The sequence below is a fragment of the Haliotis cracherodii genome, unplaced genomic scaffold, assembly GCF_022045235.1.
Source record: "Haliotis cracherodii isolate W230 unplaced genomic scaffold, xgHalCrac1.p SCAF_17, whole genome shotgun sequence".
NCBI lineage: Eukaryota > Metazoa > Mollusca > Gastropoda > Lepetellida > Haliotidae > Haliotis > Haliotis cracherodii.
The window spans coordinates 16,765,066-16,786,086 of NW_027266272.1; the positions used below are offsets into that span (position 1 = coordinate 16,765,066).

General features: G+C 42.8%; 1 protein-coding gene across 1 annotated transcript; it reads right to left on the reverse strand.

The window, feature by feature from the left end:
- Positions 1–2,316: 2,316 nt before the first annotated feature.
- Positions 2,317–14,817, reverse strand: LOC139464454 (sulfotransferase 1C2-like). The gene is made up of 6 exons (XM_071245981.1): positions 14,744–14,817; positions 10,968–11,133; positions 9,925–10,242; positions 8,737–8,840; positions 6,777–6,939; positions 2,317–3,951 (listed from the first exon to the last, which is right to left on the reverse strand). Exons 2-6 carry the CDS (start codon positions 11,125–11,127, stop codon positions 3,839–3,841), a joined length of 858 nt encoding a protein of 285 aa, XP_071102082.1. The 5' UTR covers positions 11,128–11,133; positions 14,744–14,817; the 3' UTR covers positions 2,317–3,838.
- Positions 14,818–21,021: the final 6,204 nt, after the last annotated feature.

Consider the following 21,021-nt stretch of genomic DNA (forward strand, 5'->3'; position numbering starts at 1 on the left):
GGCAATGTGGTGACAGTTGAGCAGAAGGCTACACTTTCCTTTTACGTACGCTTCAATTATTCGTTATTTCACAGCTGTAGGAAGAGGATTAAAATGAAAAGAGACCATACGAATTCCCATTCGTTACCACACCACTCGGAGTCCTGTTCGTGGATCGGGTGGTCAAACTCGTCGGGGAACTGGTTGATGGCGTGTCATCGTACCCCAACTGGATTGTCTGGTCCAGATATTACTTACAGACCGCCGTCATATAACTGGAATATTGCTGAGTGCGGAGTAAAACAACAAACAAGCAAACAAATTCCTTTATTTTGATTTTGCCAAGCCGAGCAGAGATTCCGATTCATATGCATGAAGAAACAGTTAAGCCAGAATGAGAATGCCAAAATTTTGCCAAAAAACCCATTTCTTAAATGATTGATATCGTGAGCATCGATCCACGCAATTGGGAGGCAACTCTCCAAACGCCTAAAGAACGCAACTCTGCAAATCGAATTGTGGAGCATTTAGGGGCTCTCACACTTTGCCGAGTTGCGTCCCGAGGATGGACCCGAGCTGACTCGGGGGTACTCGTATGAAGCTCGTAGCGAGGTCGTACTAAACTCGGGGTAACTCGGGATACCTCGTACTGATCTACCAGAGTTTGGGAACTGCTCAAAACAGTCGGACCGCCAGCCAACCCCTAACAAACTCGTAACTCACTCGTAACACACTCGCCCTACTCGTACTGCCCTCGTGGTGACCTCGAGGTGCTCGTACAGAACTCGTATGAGGATCGTCTGCAAAATTTATTGCCAAGTTGACCGAGTCTAATACGAGCTATATAATTCCCGCCGAATTATTTAGCAGCTCGTACCAAACTCGTACAGCTCGTATCGAGATCGTTGTGCTCGTATGCAACTCTTAATAGACTCCTAGTAGACTCCTATTGGACACCTATTGGACTCCTATGCGCACTCGTATATATGTAGTCTCTTCCCGAGTCCTAACCCGGTTAAACTGAGTTAGGCTCGGGAGAGCTCGGCAACCACCTCGGCAAAGTGTGAGAGCTGCTTCAGACGAATGGGCCCTGTATTGTATTATTAATGTGGATGGCCACTTAACGTATGCTTCTGTCAAGTTCCAGGAAGTTCAGTTTCCTGTTTTCTCTATGTTGTGTGGCCTTCAGGGGAAATATATGTGGGATTAAATAGTCGGTGTATTGGTATGCAAACGAGGCTGGCAAGTTCATTTTACATGAGGACCGATGGATGAAATGCGCAGAAAAACATTTGCGCATGCCACGGTTTGTTCATTGTCTAATATTTTGTTTTTGTTTGTCTGTTGTTTAACGCCGCACTCAGCAATATTTCAGCTATATGACGACGATCTGTAAGTTATCGAGTCTGGACCAGACAATCCAGTGAATGACATCATAAGTATCGATCCACGCAATTGGTATACGATGACATGCATCAACCAAGTCAGCGAGCCTGACCACCCGATCCCGTTAGTCGCCTCTTACAACAAGTATAGTCGCCTTTTACGGCAAGCATAGGTAGGTGAAGACCTATTCTACCCCGGATCTTGACGGGTCCCTCTTCATTGTGATATGGCCTGATACTGACTTTTACTGGTAACTTCCGTCGGTAAAATTGACGGGCACTAACTATTAATTTAACTATTTAATGCAATAATATTAACAGTTTAATATGTAATATTTCTACATTAAAGAATTATTGTTTACTTTATGATCTGGATACATTCGTCTTGTGGCATGTTTGATACTGACACTCCTAAAATTCCCTTTTTTTTATTCCAAATCGGACTGTGGAATATTGCGATTTCTTACAAGGATACACCCAATAGGATAAGCATGTTTCAACTGTTCGTCTAGGTTCGTGTGCGCGTGCGTGCGTGCGTAAGTATTTGTGTGTCCTATGTTTTCTTCAGACGGTGTGCGATGTGTTGGGGTAGCCAAGTTTTTACAGCGTTCACTCGTCACGCCGAAGTCGGGGGTTCGATTCCCGTGATGAATACAAAGTGTGAAGTTCATTTCTGGTGTCCCCCGCCGTGATATTGCTGGATAATTGCTAAAAGCGGCGTAAAACCATATTCACTCACTCTTAGCGGTGTGCGCATGCATATTCTGTTGTAGAAATTAACATTAACACAAGTTAGGTTTTGATTTGATTTTATTGACAATGTCATCATTAAATGAAACAGATTGGTCCCCAACTATCTATCAATACCAAGATTCTTGTCAACATGACATTTTAAACAAGTACTCACGGATCTTTCATACAAGGCACAAGACATGACGAACTCAAACACAACAGTTCAATTGAGATAAAAACATCGGAGCACCCGTCAGCAACACTAATAATCAGAGATAAGATACGTTTCTTGTGTAATATGTGTTTTGTTTGTTTGTTGTTTTACACCGCACTCAGCAATATTACAGCTATATGACGGCGGTCTGTAATTATTCGAGTCTGGACCAGACAATCCAGGGATTGACATCATGAGCATCGATCCACGCGATTGGGATCGATGACATGCATCAACCAAGTCAGCGAGACTGACCACCCGATCCCGTTAGTCGCCACTTCCGACAAGCATAGTCGCCTGTTACGACGAGCATGGGTTGCTGAGGACCTGTTCTATCCCGGATCACGGGTGTATCTAGTGTAAAACGCAGTGATATAAGCACCTTGAACAATGTTTCTTAGACTGATGGAATGAATACATTTATACCACTTCCATCCTATGTGAGTGCGTTAATGATGTTTAATGCCACACTCAATATTCCATGACAATATAATCGAACCTGCACCAGGCAAACCAATGATTGATAGCATGAACAACGAATAATGTCAAGGGGGTTAATAGTCATTACACAGTCAGCTAAGCCATCCACATACACGGCCAACCGATCCTTATCTCAGACTCTGGCGACAAGTATGAACGAGTTTCGGGGACCTATCCTGAATCATCAAGAGGAACAGCCTTTCAGTCGACATCGAACTAACGAGAATACACTGTATGTTACGTCTACAGATGTAGAGTTAGTGAGTTACAAGGTCGCATGGTTAATGTCAGCCATCTTGAGAGCATCATATATTATCGGTACCGTATTTCCTCTATTAGACGCCAGGACTTCTATTTATTTCGGACAAGCCTTTGACCCGGCGTCAATTAGAGGCCCGGCTTCTATTAATACCCCCATACCCCCATACCCAGGGATCATTAATTGTATCAATTGATCGACCCGGCGTCTATTAGAGGACCGGCTTCTATTTTTTCCACTTAACAATATGTATCTACTTCCTTAGCCTGGTGGTTAAAGCGTTCACCTGTCACGCCAGACACCTGGGTTCGATCCCCAACAATGCTAAGAGTGTAAAGTTCAGTCTTCTTGTCCCTCTCGGTGATAATAATAAAATATTGCTAAAAACTGCTTAAAAACATACTCACTCTGTGACATACTTGGCTTTGAAACATGCTCTTTGTACGTTCAAGAATACTTGCCCAAATTATGCATGGGCCTTTTAATTTGATCAAATCACACGTATGCATGCACACATACACACACTATACACAAATTCCAAAGAATGCCCTTTGTATGTTCAGGAGTACTTGCCCAAATAATTGTTGGATCTTATAATTCGATCAAATCACAAATTCTGAATACGAGCTAAATAAAAAAGAATTGTAGAAAAGTGTTCAATAGGTAAACATTACAAAATATTCTCTGGCGTAATAAATTCAGTTTTATTCGATAACCTGTAGGAATTCCTGTTCTCGTGTAGTTGCATGTGCATCTGTTAGCTATTGTTTCTCTTTCCTTCAGTTCGCACTAAACAGTGTATCTGAACTTCATGTCACAACCAGCCATTTTCTCTTTGTATGTTCTGTCAAATAGCTCGTTCTGGGCCACGGTGAAATGATTCTTCCAGTCGCCAACTTCCCCTGAAACACGGAAAAGAGTTTCTCAAGGCTTCCAGAACGTTCTTTCTTCAACTCTATTCTAGCAATATACCAGCTATAATGACGACTCGGGTCTTTGAATGGCATTTACAAGTGATACACATAGCAGAGAAAATGTATGGATGTCAACTTCAGAGTATATGCTTACCCGATGAAAGAGTAAGCATATACCCCGAAACGTTGTGTTCCTCGTAATAAAGAGTGAGTGAGTGAGTTGGGTTTAACGCCGCTTTTAACAGTATTCCAGTTATATCAAGGCGTGTCAGCTTAATGTGGGAGGAAAGCCCGAAGTGATGCAGGTCTCAGACGTTTACTACTTCGGGTATGGTGCTGACAAACCTAGAAACATAATCGGGGCGAACCGGAATTCGAACCCACAATCATAGGTTTCTGGCGTGCCCAAGGGACGCAACTCTGCACAGCGAATCGCGGCGCCTCGGACGACTGGGCCACCCGTGCCCCCTGATGCTCTTTGAAATCCTGGAAGACAGAGTTGCTCAGTTGCTTGACATTGAGAATTTGTGATTGGAAAGTTGGACTTACTAAATAATGTCTATGGTGAGGTCGGGATTTTGTGTAACCTCTGATGAAGGTCAAGGTTTTTGGGAAGTTAGCATTTTTAAACATAAGCATATTCGTAATAAAGAAGTTGGCATTCATAAATCATCTCTCCTACATGACGGCTGCCTGGACATATGGCCACAAACATGTTTCATGGACCCGACACACCCAATGTTTAACATGTGTCACATTTATTTTTTTTACAGATGGAAACAGTCGTCAGGAAATGTAATATTCCGAAAAACAAATCGAATGTTTTCGTATAGTATCGGTGCTGTAGATATCATGACCTATACAAACTAGAGGAACGTTGCAGTCAGTCCTAAACAAGCAATCTGTAATGCGCATTGTAAAACAAATGGATAAATCGAAGAACCCTACCTACCGACCCATAATTGTTGGGGCCAGTTTACCCGAAACACAAGTCTGTCCACCCCAACCAATGATTCCTGTTTTGAGCAAGGCATCCTCCCATTCGTCACCACTCGCCCCTTTCCGTAACCTGCAAGAAGACTCGTCCCCCTATCGATGAATGTTATGTGCGAAAATACGACAAACCATTCAGAATGCGCGTATGATTTCAAGTTCTTCGTCAAAGAATCCCTCAGAAATAATTTTTGATTTTACATGTCTTGCATCTATAAATATACCCAAGACACAGTTAAATGTGTTCAATCATACTGTATAATTCCGCATGTCCAGCTCAGCTTTAAATTGCATCTGAAATATGTATGATATATGGGGAAATAAACGTGAATGATTACGCAACGAGTTGACAATTCTTTCAACTATGCCCGTTTGCGCTTAGGCGGAACCCAGTCGCAAAAATGGCCACGAGATGGGCACGGGACGGTATTCGGCTTGTCGCGGGATAACACGAGTTGGTCACGAATGCGCATCCACCGTTCCTTATGTTTTAGATAGTTCCTGGGAAAATTCTATCAATGATGAAAATCATCAACATTTGGACGTCTGTTTCACTGTGCAAATTTTAATTTCATATTGATAAGGGAATTAGGAAATATCTTCTAAGCACATTAGACTATAACATATACCTTCATTTTAGCGATAACTAAAATCATGGTTTATATACATGAAAAATGACATGATAGTTTCCTGATTATTCTGAACTAAAACATGAAACATGGTATGGAATATACCACGTACAACGTGCAGGGTGGGAGAATGACACAACGGAAAATGCATGTCAACAATAATATACGATAATTGCGTTCACATCCATTATCCATGACAGGCTGGAAATGTCATCTTCCCGAGGCAAGAGCGTCCACTAGCTTATATCAAAGCCTAGTTTGTACCCTTGCCATTTTAAGCCCGATCGTGGTGGGTTTTCCTTTGTTGAACTAGACGTGTTTGTAAGAGCTCGTTCACTTTCATTTCGTCAAGTCCGCAAATCATTACATACCAGGTGAGGTGAGGTGAAATTGGGTTTAACGTCGCGTCCAAGATTATAGCACTTATATAGCGACGTGCATGCACGTGTGTGTGGCTGCTTGTACTAGTCCGGACTGATGCCGATTTATAGTGCTAGACCACTGAGATACCATGCCGCAGTTTAACATGAATGCCCCACTCAGACACAGTATACTGACTCCGAGCCAGGGTAACAACAAGTACCGTCTTTTAACGTATTTTGGTATGACGCAGCCGGGGATCGAACCCCGGACCTTCCGCTCTCCAGGCGGACGCTCTATCACAAGACCACGGAGGCGGTCCCGTAACATACCAGGGGTGGTGGGGGGTAGCCTAGTGGTTAAAGCGAGGACCCAGGTTCGATTCCCCGCATAGGTACAATGGATGAAACCCATTTCTGGTGTGATATTGCTGGGATATTGCTAAAAGCGGCGTAAAACCATACTTACTCGTTACATAGCCCTTTCATAGCCCTTGACCTCAAGGCAACTTTCCGAGATGCAAAACTAACTGGCAATGAATGACCTTCGACTGATATGCCATGGTCATTTGAAGTGGTAGGATTTGATTTGATTTGGATACCTTCAGAGAGTGTAACTACAAACTCCCACAGAATCCCCAAAGAGACCCTTGTAAAATTTCCATTCAATAGTAATCTCTGATGTAAAAAATATTTAATATTTGAATATTTAAAAATTCAAATGCTGATGCGGATGTGGTGGAATTCCCAAAACGCTCAAAGGAGTCCCGTTTAAGGGGGCCTCTAAAACGATAATTAAATTTTTTAGATGTCCTAGTGCCACTGAACCAACCTTTTCTGTACATAACCGATGCACCGTCAGTTGCTTGTATGATAGTGCCTTTCGCTGCCTTCATTTTCTTGAAACTCGTCAATTCTTTTACTTTCAGGTAGTACTCCTCTGATTTCTCACAATTCAGAAACTTAGCTAACTTTCTAATACCAGGAAGGGGGTCCTGAAAAAGATGAAATGTTGCCTGACATAGGATCAATAATTATAATATGTACGTACTTCCTAACGTGTTGGGTATAGTCGATGATCTCCCACAGACGCAGTCTCTATTACAGAATACTTAATCAATTCTATCCCATTCCCACCCCATTCTCGACTCTAGCCTTCCATTCCCACCCCATTCTCGGCTCTAGCGTCCTATTCCCACCCCATCTCGGCTCTAGCGTCCTATTCCCACCCCATCTCGGCTCTAGCGTCCTATTCCCACCCCATCTCGGCTCTAGCGTCCTATTCCCACCCCATCTCGGCTCTAGCGTCCTATTCCCACCCCATTCTCGACTCTAGCGTCCTATTCCCACCCCATCTCGGCTCTAGCGTCCTATTCCCATCCCATTCACGGCTCTAGCGTCCTATTCCCACCCCATCTCGGCTCTAGCGTCCTATTCCCACCCCATTCTCGACTCTAGCGTCCTATTCCCACCCCATCTCGGCTCTAGCGTCCTATTCCCATCCCATTCACGGCTCTAGCGTCCTATTCCCACCCCATCTCGGCTCTAGCGTCCTATTCCCACCTCATTCTCGGCTCTAGCGTCCTATTCTCACCCCATTCTCGGCTCTAGCGTCCTATTCCCCATTCTCGGCTCTAGCGTCCATTCCCACCCCATTCACGGCTCTAGCGTCCTATTCCCCATTCTCGGCTCTAGCGTCCTATTCCCACCCCATTCACGGCTCTAGCGTCTATTCCCACCCCATTCTCGGCTCTAGCGTCCTATTCCCCATTCTCGGCTCTAGCGTCCTATTCCCACCCCATTCTCGGCTCTAGCGTCCTATTCCTCATTCTCGGCTCTAGCTTTCCATTCCCACCCCATCTCGGCTCTAGCGTCCTATTCCCCATTCTCGGCTCTAGCGTCCTATTCCCACCTCATTCTCGGCCCTAGCGTCCCATCCCCAGCCCATTCTCGGCCCTAGCGTCCCATTCCCACCCCATCTCGGCTCTAGCGTCCTATTCCCACCTCATTCTCGGCCCTAGCGTCCCATCCCCAGCCCATTCTCGGCCCTAGCGTCCTATTCCCACCCCATTCTCGGCTCTAGCGTCCTATTCCTCATTCTCGGCTCTAGCCTTCCATTCCCACCCCATTTCGGCTCTAGCGTCCTATTCCCCATTCTCGGCTCTAGCGTCCTATTCCCACCTCATTCTCGGCCCTAGCGTCCCATCCCCAGCCCATTCTCGGCCCTAGCGTCCCATTCCCACCCCATCTCGGCTCTAGCGTCCTATTCCCACCTCATTCTCGGCCCTAGCGTCCCATCCCCAGCCCATTCTCGGCCCTAGCGTCCTATTCCCACCCCATTCTCGGCTCTAGCGTCCTATTCCTCATTCTCGGCTCTAGCCTTCCATTCCCACCCCATTTCGGCTCTAGCGTCCTATTCCCACCTCATTCTCGGCTCTAGCGTCCTATTCCCAGCCCATTCTCGGCTCTAGAGTCCTATCCCCCCCCATTCACGGCTCTAGCGTCCTATTCCCACCCCATCTCGGCTATAGCTTCCTATTCCCCATTCTCGGCTCTAGAGTCCTATTCCCAGCCCATTCTCGGCTCTAGCGTCCTATTCCCCCCCCCATTCTCGACTCTAGCGTCCCATCCCCAGCCCATTCTCGGCCCTAGCGTCCCATTCTCAGCTTTAGCGTCCCATTTTCACCCCTTTACATCTCGAACAGCAAATACTAACACCCTTCTCGGCTCTAACGTCCCATTCTCACCCCTTTCAGCTCGAACATTCTACAGAATGTGCAGTTTAATGTTACCTCTTTCAGATCTTCATACACCAAGGTCAAGGTCGGCAACTCGGGATGCGTTGTGCCAACAGCAGCCCAGTCTTTGAGGTAGGTGAAGAACGACCCGAAGTCAACTGAATAGCAGAGACTGTATTATCAGGGATTTATTCTCTATTATCCAGTGTATTATAGCTCCATTATGTTATTATAAATACACCTGGTCCCATATCTCCATTCTGTTATAATAAATAACCCGAACTCATTCGTTTTTAATGCGAATCGAATGACAGGACGCTTACAAATAGCCGTTCACAAGCTTCGCCAGAGTGCAAAGTACAGAATATCGCGGAGATTTGTGTACCCCTTTGAACATAATGACGATCTAAACATCAAGGAAGATATGGCAAATATTCATCGGGTCACAAGACTTGGGCCAGATTACAGTATGCCAGACACCTTCCGCTAGTTTGGTAAGGGATGTGCCCGAGCTCATTCCATAGTAACGAAGTTTTTCAAACACCATTTTCAAATGTGGCTCCGACGGATGTCACTGATGAGGTTGGCGCACGCCACGATCGAGTTTTAATCATATCAAACCATACAAATGCAAGCGGTGTCAATGTCTGCTTATTTTGAGCTTTATCGCACTATTTTTCGCGTGCGGCTTTTAAGTAGCATCAAACAAACATGGCAGATAGGGGTCTGGTGTAATGCATGTATGCTCACAGTTACATTTTCTGTTGGTATGACTGGCCGTTTAGCCACTCTGTTGTAGATGAGTGAGTGAGTGAGTGAGTGAGTGAGTGAGTGAGTGAGTTGGGTTTATCGCCGCTTTTAACAGTATTCCAGTTATATCACGGCGTGTCAGCTTGATGTGGGTGGAAAGCCCGAAATGATACAGGTCTCAGACGTTTTCCACTTTGGTGAAACCCATGAGCACGGGTATGGTGCTGACAAACCTAGAAACATAATCGGGGCGAACCGGGATTCGAACCCACAATCATAGGTTTCTGGCGCTGTTGTAGATGGTCATGCCAAAAGATCAAAACTTAAAATTGCATGAAAGAAGGCTACGAGAATAGCTGATAATGTTCACAATATTTGTACCTAACTTTCAAATTTGCCATTTCCAGTGGGCCAAAAAGTGCCCTTATCGTATCTCGTCGTTTGCTTATTGCGACATAAAACAGTTCATCCATTCACTCAAATAGCTCTCACCTTTCCCATCCATAAGTAAAGGGAAATAATTTTCCCATTTCCCATTATATTCATAAAATGGAAGTTTCTTGTGGTGGTGGTAGAAAGACACTGCCATGTCCTTGGGATTTCGAATAATGTATATTATTTTGCACTTCTTCTCAAACACACCACGTGGTAGCTGCTCAACAAGGCAATGTGTATTTAAAATTCGCGGGGACGGGAACTTTTCGATGACGTCATTTCCGATGAACTCTAACATCAATTCATCCTTCTCTATAACAGCCTCTATGTCGCTCGACAGAAGAAGACGGGCCATTTCCCACACCCAGTGAGTGCCTGAAATTTTACCATCAAGATAATATGCTACTAAAAAAATGTTGGAATAACTATTGAATATGATATGTTGTTGTGAGTGAGTGAGTTGGGTTTAACGCCGCTTTTAACAGTATTTCAGTTATATCACGGCGTGTCAGCTTAATGTCGAAGGAAAGCCCGAAGTGATGCAGGTCTCAGACGTTTACCACTTCGGTGAAACCCACGAGCAAGGGTATGGTGCTGACAAACCCTAGAAACATAATCGGGGCGAACCGGGATTCGAACCCACAATCATAGGTTTCTGGCATGTCCAAGGGACGCAACTCTGCACAGTTGACTGGGCTATCCGTGCCCCTTATATAGTGTACAATGGGTACAACGTGTGAAGCCCGTTTCCCCCGCCGTAATATTGCTGGAATATTGCTAAAAGTGGCGTAAAACCACACTCACTCGCTCAATCACTTCTTCGAGACAGTCACATCATAATATTATGAACCATAAAGTCAAATTCAAGGACAGAAATCCCCCAGGTTTTACACACGCACACGCACACGCACACGCACACGCACACGCACGCACTCGCGCGCACACCCACATTCACTGTTCACTGGTCTTACTGGATATCCTGAAAAAAGGACTTCCCAAAAATGTGTCCGGCTCCTCCTATCAGTAGAAACTTGTCTTGAAGGAGTGAACAAATATTTTCCCACTAAACGACATCTTAGAGCTTATTCTTCATTGCTCACCGCATTTAGGATACGCGCAGACGAAGACGTCATCGTCTCTGATGGGGAGGTCGCGGATGCCCCTGATGACGTCAACGGAGGAGGGAGGATACAAATGGCCGTCAACCTCCAGGAGCTTGAGCTCATCTCCGCCAGCATCCGGGACTTTTACTACAGACATCCTCAACTGTCACAAGAGGAGGTTATTAATGCACGGTAGTGTAGTTTGTCAGACGTCAAACGACGCCTCATGAAACACAACGGCATATATAAAGCAAAAGAGAGGAGGTTATTAATGCACGGTAGTGTAGTTTGTCAGGCGTCAGGCGACGCCTCATGAAACAATACAATACAATATGGTTATTAAAATCTCACCATTTGTACAGCAGGGGTTTAAATAAAGCATTTTAAATATCTAAAAACTTAAACGTACAAATGCCACCCAAGGGGGTTACGAGAGACTATATCTTACACAAATATAAGTGCTTTATAAAATAATGTAAAATGAGATAAAGTTATACATAATATTATAATCATAGTCATAACAGCATATATAAGGCAAAAGAGAGGAGGTGATTTATGTACAGTAGTGTAGTTTGTCAGATGTCAAGCGACGTCTCATGCAACACTTCAACATATAAGGTTTGATGAAGAAATGTTTGAGAGTTTATGAGTTGTGACCTACAAATGAACCCCTAACCATAAGTGTGCAGTACGGTGGATGCTATTACATATTTATCTGGTATGAGGATGCTAATATTTCAATGCTGAAATAAATTTTTCGCAATCTCATTATAATCAGTGCTTCGCTCTTGCTACCGCAAAACAAAGATCCGATGACACCCCATTATAAGGTCACACGTCACAACGACCTTTCGCAAATTTGACCGATAAATCAAATGACTAACATGAAGCAGCTGTTTCGTGGTATACGGCGCAAGATTCAAACTGGCAACTTCGCTTTGAAAAGCATTTTGACAAATTCTCCATTCAAAATTTGTCGACTGACCAAAAGAACATTCTTGAAAGTGTAATAATAAATGTCCTAGATTGTATGGTTGTGCTTCCCGCGGGTAATGCAAGTCTCTTCCTTTTAAATGTCTATCCCACTGAAGCAAGAGCTAAACGATAATTTTGACAGATTCAGTCGTAAAGCCCGTAACTGAATACACTGTGTTAAATATTTCGAGGATGGGTGATAAGAAAACACGACTGTCTATTTCCTGATCTGGTAATCGACCTCTGACTGGTCGGTCGTTCTGACGTGACCCGTAATGGGATGACTCGTGAAGATTCCGGGGTAGAATAGGTCTTCAGCAACCCATGCTTGCTGTAAAAGGTGACTATGCTTGTCGTAAAAGGTGACTAACGGGGTCGGGTGGTCAGTCTCGCTGACTTGGTTGAAGCATGTCATGGTTCCCAACTGCGTGGATCGATGCTCATGATATCAATCACTGGATTGTCTGGTCCAGACTCGATTATTTACAGACCGCCGTCATATAGTTGGAATATTGCTGAGTGCGGCGTTAAACAACAAACAAACCAACCAACCGTAATGGGATGTCCTCACGTCCCCAGAGCTTTTGCGGCAGCGAGAACTAATGATGAAAGTCCAATTGGCCAAGTCACAGAGAAGTTGAGCATTGTTGTGTCGAATTCCAAGGACCTGAGCATGAATTCGACTTATCCGAGTGTTCGATACATCCGCTTGTTTGTGTTGTTTAACGCTGTACTCAGCTTTATGCCGGCAATATGACGGCGACATGTACATAATCGAGTCTGGACCAGACAAACCAGTGATTTATATTGAAAACAAAGACCCAGGCTGTCGGGATTCTGTGACACGCCATCAACAATCCCGACGACTCGATCCATTAAACTGCCATGGTCGATTTGGGCAAATTCGAAAACAGCCATTCACAACTCCAAATGTAGGATATTGTACAGTACAGTAGAAATAGTTCAGGTTAAATTTATAAGTTAACTATTAATAAACGGATAAAATTATTCCAATATCTTCAGTTCCGACAAATCAGGGCATTTGTGTATTTGTATTTGTCACTTGGTATTACAAAATAAGTTCGAGTCCCCAAATTCCACACTATCGATTCGACGTAAAACAGATCAAATAAGACCCGCGAAGATCCGGGGTAGAATAGGTCTTCAGCAACCCATGCTTGCCGTAACAGGCGACTATGCTTGTCGTAGAAGGCGACTAACGGGATCGGGCGATCAGGCTCGTTGAAATGGTTGACTTAAGTCATCGATCCCAATTGCATGGATCGATGCTCATAATGTCAATCACTGGATTGTCTGGTCCAGACTCGATTATTTACAGACCGCCGTCATAGAGCTGAAATATTGCTGTGTGCGGCGTTAAACAACAAACAGATCAAATAATGACACCAGTTGAAGGAAATCTCCTGCACCGGACAATAAGTTCGTAACTACCGAGATTTCGTAACATCGGACTTCGACACAACGATGTTGACCGTATATAAATTTACAGTTGATCCCCAGTAATGTAAAATATATCTGTGATAGACAATGCTGTTTTCTGGGTACAATTAAATATTTTTTTATATAAAGCTCGTGCTTGATAACATATATCTATAAGTGACAAGAAATCCTCTTTTTTTTGCTATTAAATAAGTTGACAAATGCATACAGGCTGACATACATAATGGTGTAATATTATCACTTACTAAACGTTTAACAGTCACACTGTACTTACGACCCATGAAGAGTCCGGGGTAGAATAGGTCTTCAGCAACCCATGCTTGCCGTAAAAGGTGACTATGCTTGTCGTAAAAGGCGACTAACGGGATCGGGTGGTCAGGCTCGCTGACTTGGTTGATGCATGTCATCGATCCCAATTGCGTGGATCGATGCTCATGATGTTAATCACTGGATTGTCTGGTCCAGTCTCGATTATTTACAGACCGCCGTCATATAGCTGGAATATTGCTGAGTGCGGCGTAAAACAACCAACCAACCAACGACACAGTACTTACAGTCACTTACAGTAAACCAAAGTAGAATATATTCACCACTTGACGTCTAATGAGTGTACGTTGACAGATATGATTTATGATATTGGCAATTGATTATAATAATTTCAAAAAAAAAAATGTTTAAAGAAAAAAAGAAATATTTAAAATTAAACGAAAATAGCAATACAGACTAACTATTCAATATATCCCCGAAATATTCGAATCAGTTAACGCTGTTCCCAAACAAGAGTTAAATATATGATAAGACGCGTGTCACAATGTCTAAAGTCTGAAGGGTAAATATATTATTGATACACGTTTAGGTACTCGACACTCAACAAGGTCAGGTCAACAGGAGGTTATTCCGCCGTGGCATACAAGAGCTGTGTGTGTGTGTATGTGTGTGTGTGTGGGGGGGGGGGGGGGGGGGGGGGGGGAGGAGGTATGGTAGCAGCTGACGGAAGAACGCACAGACCCAACATCACCACGTATTAGATTTCTAACTGGGTCACTGTCCCACGGGCCAATATGCAGTTGAGAAAGATCTATACATAGAACGTACGCATTCAGGAACACGCATGCTCGCGTCGGCGGAGCAAGGGGTAAATGTTTGTGTTATATATGCCGCGTGTATACATTTCACGACCCCTTGACTGACTGTTCAAAAGTTTTGATCGCGCCCATAAGGTCAATTCGACGCCCTCACATCAAAGACATCTGTTTAATGGTCTCTAATGTTTTGTCGGGTGTGGAACATCATCGGTGACATGATGTCACGTGTATATATATATAATTGCCACTTACCTGAGATCAATGTATGTGATAACACCACAGTCAATGTGGCAATAGCACCTATGTTACAACTTCGCTTGTGGGGGCGTACCGGTGTTCGCTCGTTTTGTTCCCTGTGAAAAACAATAACCGTAGTTCGTCGTTTTATGCCACACTTATCAACATTCCATTCCAGCTGTATGACGGTGGCCTGTAAATAATCATTTTGAACCAGACAATCAAGTGATTGATATCATGAGCATCGATCTAAACAAATGGGATACAATGACATGCATCAACCAAGTCAGAGCATGATCCGTTTTTCGCCTCTTACGTCAAGCAAAGTCGCCTGTTACGGCAAGTATGGGATGCTGAAGACCTACTCTAACTCGGATCATCACGAGTCCCACTGATAGTGAATATGAGTGAATTGACAAACCTCTAAAACGATAAGTTGCTGATGGCTAATTTGAATATAATGTTGATCTCACTCGGATCATATATGTTGAATCTTCTTTTGGGATGTAAACGCGTGTATCAGACAGACCATAATACATAACTACACATAACAATCAGAAAGAAAAGAGATTATCCATATGGATGGATCCGATATTTGCATTATGGCCATGTTCAGTTAAGAATTGTTTTTCACTTTGTGTGAGTTTATTGGAGCATGAACCTTCATAGAGTGAGGGCCAAACTCTATGAACGTCGGTGTGGAAGTCAATTAGAAAATTGGCGATCTGTTTACGATGCTGATCTTATAAAGATAGCTGTGATCGTTAATATTAAGGTCTTACGTATATTTATGTGAAGGAAGTTCATGATCAACACGTAAACATTGAATGAGTGAGTGAGTAATGTTTTACGCCACTTTTAGCAATATTCCAGCAATATCACGGCGGGGGACACCAGAAATGGGCTTCACACATTGTACCCATGACGGGAATCGAACCCGGGTCTTCGGCGTGACAAGCGAACGCTTTAACCACTAGGCTACCCGACCGCCCCTAAACATTGAATGGCCAAGCCCGAAGTGATCGACAGGGCACGATCGCATCATATCATAGCTGTGCCGCGATTTCTTGTCTCCCAGGTGTCCTACATGCTCCCCCGATTTGACAAAAAATGCTGCTTTTTTCCTATAAAAAGACTAAGAGTCACGTGTGATTGATCAAATTACCTGATCATGCATGTGAATGAATTACCCTAACCGTTTCACATTTTGTCAAAAAAAGGAGATTTCAAAAGTGTGGCCAGACATCTAAACGTGAGTTGACGCCATATTGTAAACAAACTGTGTGTCAAGGTCGCTTTCAAATTTGGAACCCCTTTTTCTGTCGATGGCACACGCGATACAAACATAATACAATTACTGAAAACGTTAACATGACTTCTTAATGAAGACAGAAGTACTTTTTAGTATTTGAGTCAACTGCTTATGGGTACGATATGCTGTAAAGTTCGGTTTTCATTGAAACTGTGATGAAACTGGCGCTGTGATTGGCTTGCTGGAATAGTATTTTGCATGTGTCTAATTTAAATGGAACATGCTGTGATGGTACAAGATAACTGATAACCATGTATCTACAATATGTATGTAGATATTATCAAAAACACATGGTAAATCTTCTCAGAAAGTGGAATATATATGTAGGAAGTGGAATATATTATCATAACACGTCTTATGAGTGAGTTGGGTTTAACGCCGCTTTTAACATTATTCCAGTTATATCACGGCGTGTCAGCTTAATGTTGGGGGAAAGCCCCAAGTGATGCAGGTCTCAGACGTTTACCGCTTCGGTGAAACCCACGAGCACGGATATGGTGCTGACAAACCTAGAAACATAATCGGGGCGAACTAGGATTCGAACCCACAATCATAGGGCCCAAGGAACGCAACTCTGTAACACTGTCGATACAATGTATACGTGTTTGAAACTGCGACGTCACCAACGTGGTCACCCTGAGCGATATGCAAAGTCAGTTGACGGCCAGGCACCATGAAGGTTAAATGTTGTTGTTTGTTATTTGTTGTTTAACGCCGCACTCCAGCTATATGAAGGCGGTCTGGACCAGACAATCCAGTGATTGACATCATGAGCATCGATCCACGCAATCGGGATCGATGGCATGCATCAACCAAGTCAGCGAGCCTGACAACCCAATCCTGTTAGTCGCCTTTTACGACAAGCATAGTCGCCTTTTACGGCAAGCATGGGTTGCTGAAGACCTATTCATCCCCGGATCTTCACGGGTAGAAAGTTAGATATATATGATAAAATTAGCAACATTAGCAACCATTATTGAATTGACAGTTATCTAACACAAGTTTTTATTGTGTTAAACATTAGTAACATATCATTTGGGATAATACTTTCTTAGTAGAGTACAGATTCTCGTACTTTTTGGGGGTGAGTCCCGTCCGGGATTCGAACCCACACTTGCCAGAGTGAGGCACCTAATCGCCAGCACACAAAGTCAGCGATCTAACCCACTCAGCCACCGAGGCTTCCACAAACTGGTAGTCTAGATCACGTACTTTGAGTACCCCTCTGAGAAGTGTAAATTGGCACGGCTCCCATGGCCGAAAGCTATGAATACACATTCTTTTCTTGCTGCTAGTCTTCAGGTGTTTGAAGACTGAAAGTCATCCTCAGGGGCACTGATCTACAGCAATTCCCCCAGACTGATTGTTGCCTTTGTTATTGTTTTTTCCCTGAGTACCCGGATGATATAGCAGACATCAGTGCGAGTTCGGGACCTGTGCAGCGCCATTCGTAAGCGCATTTGTCGCTTTTATTGATAGTGTTGGGGCGTATGGTTCCTTTGATCAACTAACTGAAACACGGTTTAGTCTTCAAAATAATAAGGAACTCTATGTATCTTTGCATCGGTTATGGTGACGAAGTTTTGATAAGCCACTTGCTTGGTATTGTGCGATTTCCGTTTACACTGTTTTGACTTGCAACACAAAGTAAAGATTTCACCTGAGCATTGCTTATCTTATCATGTGTATATATTTTATAGTCAAATGTGTAACATTTTCACTCTATTATTAAACGTCTTAATATTCAGTTATGTTCCAAATTGACTGAAAAATCGGTTCATTTATGTTATTATGATAACGAATTCCAAACATGATTATGCTTTAATTTCATCACCCAGTGACTGAAAATGATAGGATTAAAAGAAAACGAAATTCAAAGTACATTTCTATAGTTTTGGCTTCTAATCCTAGCACAATTAGTCTATTGTGATGTTTTAAGCCCTTTTGAACCTCTTAATATTTGTAAGTGAATCTGATAAATAAATAGACAGATGTTTCAGTCAGTTTGTAAATTACGGAAATATTAAGACATTGTTTTAAATTGCATGAGTGAATCACATTTTACACATTAAATGTAACATATACACGCCTACAAACGAAAAGGCTTGTGAAAACAACGTCTGTCTCGCACCGAAGAACTTCCCAACGAAAACGTGGAGGAACATGAAAGATTCTATTCAATGCAACAGCAAATGAATGAAAACAATATGCAAATATCAAGATTACAACTTACCAAAGTTATATGTATAAATTTAGGCAGCTACCTTGTTCGAGGAATGTATCCGTGATTATCCACATACAGGAACAAAATATCATACGTCTGCAGCTGTACAAATAAACATTCGATGTCACGTGTCTCTGTAACAATCACATATTTTAAAAATATAGCGTTTCGGAATTTATAACCCGTGTTCGCTTCAAAGGTCAGCTGAGAAAGCCCGCGTGACAACTATTTTCATAATGTCCACGGTTCTTTAAAAAACCCATAGAGTTAGATAACATTGAACAATCAATCAACGTATTATCGGCTAATCCTTAGAACAAAGTATGTTGTTTTCACATCGGCACTTCACGCCCAGATATTGGTGTATTCCGTCTGCATTAGTAAACCTACACATGTAAACACTTACCTGCCACGTGCATATTACATAACATACATTTCACCCCAATTCAAACCTGGATTCAGATTAAATAATTACCCCAGACACAAGAAATGCCACCTTTGTTCAGGTAATCTGAGTGGTTCTACCACTAATTAAACCTGCAATAAATTCAACCTTCAAGTGACTGACAACCAATACACAGATGTAGGGTTATACCAGGAAACATGGATGACAACAAGAGACAGAAATCGTATTATCCACGCAACCCGAAATTCAAAAATGCTTTCACTTTTTTTTATTTTTAAACTATAACCATCAGGATTATTTCCAAATAACGACATCCGATGAGCTTCCTATGGAAGCCTTTTAGGGCCATGTGGTTTGTTTTTTAAAAATTCGATACTATGAATCGAATCGATGAATCGCTCATGTAGCCACCCATTCTTGCCTGAAATTTCAAGATAATAAGTTGAAAGAATTTCAACTTCTGTTTAAGTTGAAATTCTTTCAACTTATTATATTGAAATTTCAACTTACTATCTTGAAATTTCATGATAGTATCGAAAAAAATTTTAAAAACACATGGCCCTAAAAAGGCTTCCGTAGCTTCCACCGTTTTTTTTTGTCTGTTTTTTTTAAGCTGAAGAAATGAATTAACATGCGCCTTTGGTCGAAATCTTCGTAGATCACGGGTAACCAATCAGTGATCAAAAATGCGTAAAAACAGATATTGCCTCAAAGTTTATTTAGCTGTCCTTAGAGACGGTAGCCCAGTCTTATAATATTATCAGTCAGTAATCCTAGTCTGTGCTCATTATTTTTCACCAAGCCAAGAATTTATTTTGGAAACTTTGAATTCGTTGCTATTGTGGGGTAAATCAGACCAAATATACTATTTGACCGCACACTCTCCCCAATCGTTGAATGAACTCTTCCGTAACACTACTTACTAACTTTACTGTTTCCTATGGATTAGTCTATTCGCTGAAAAGAGGGGCAATGGGTCAATTATTTCATCAAATGTATAACGTGGGTCTCTCATGTAGAAAACGTGATGTATCAAGAAACATACGTGACAAAAGGTGTGTCGTTTAAATATTTCTTAATAAATTAAGATCACGAGTGTCTGAATTCACTATCATGTAAATTTTCTGACCCTCATGATTTCAATTGATCAAGAAATATCTAAGCAACGACACAAGGGCATGTGGTCTTGGCATGATCGAGAAAGGTCCCGAGGAAAGACGATTGCAAGTATCTGTTGAAACTGCCGTAAAATCGTATCGCGTACGGCTTTACACGACACGGCGATGGAAGGTCTGGTAGCGCTTCTGACAGTTAGCAGCTTGTCATACAAAATCAAATCTCCTTGCTTACATTCCGCCCCTTTAACACGGACAGTTGAATAGACTCGGGTCTATAGCCACTTACATTCATAACTTTAGGCTTTCTTCTCCTTCTGGTTCTTGAGAGAATGATTTGGAAAGGCGTTGGTGCGTGTGTGTGGTCAGAGGGTACTAGGCGAGTATCATGCAAACTTGTGTCAGACACTAGGGGTGGGGTGGGGTGGGGTGGGGTGGGGTGGGGGGTTAGGGAGGGTAATTATTTTCGGTACATGAGTCCATCAAATATAGCACGTGACCCGTGAAGATCCAGGATAGAATAGGTTTTCAGCCACCCATTCTTGCCTAAGAGGCAACTATGCCTGTCTGTCGTAAGAGGCGACTAACGGAATCGGATGGTCAGACTGGCTGACTTGGTTGATGCATGTCATCAATCCCAATTTTGTGGATCGATGCTCATGATTTCAATCACTCGATTGTCTGGCCCATACTCGATTATTTACAGAACGCCGTCACATAGCTGGAGTATTGCTGAGTGCGGCGTTAAACAACAAACAAATAAACACATGTTTCAGCATCATTGGTCCAGTGGTTTCAGAGGAGATGTTTACAGACCATGCCAACAACGATGGACAAACATTCCATGTGAAGTTCCAGCGTCATTGGTCCAGTTGTGTCAGACTTGAAGATGTTAACAGACGAGGACAATGGACAAAACAGGCCATCACATAGGTCGGGTGAGCTGAAAACTAATTAAAAAGAAATGAGAACTGACTACGTCTAATTTTCCTGTTATCTCAAACCCTACAGTTACATTTGACAGATTGTCTGTATTTCTTTGTCTTGTTACAGGGAGAGAATACATTTAATTCTCCAATACAATATGCAGACAATTAATTACAATCTGCACATGAGTAGGAAGTCAGTACATGAACCAGATAGCAACCATTTGTCTATATTTCATGGACACCATTCTAAGAAGGGTTTTCTTCACAAGGAAGAAAACAGGGTTTAGGGGACAAGTTCTTCAAACTG

Excerpts from the sequence above, each read along its gene's own strand:
- LOC139464454 (XM_071245981.1), bottom strand. The coding sequence starts at position 11,127 with ATGTCTGTAGTAAAAGTCCCGGATGCTGGCGGAGATGAGCTCAAGCTC. Across the intron at positions 6,940-8,736 it reads TGTATGAAGATCTGAAAGAG|GACCCCCTTCCTGGTATTAG; the intron begins GTAACATTAAAC and ends CATCTTTTTCAG. Across the intron at positions 3,952-6,776 it reads ATCGGTTATGTACAGAAAAG|GGGAAGTTGGCGACTGGAAG; the intron begins GTTGGTTCAGTG and ends TCCGTGTTTCAG.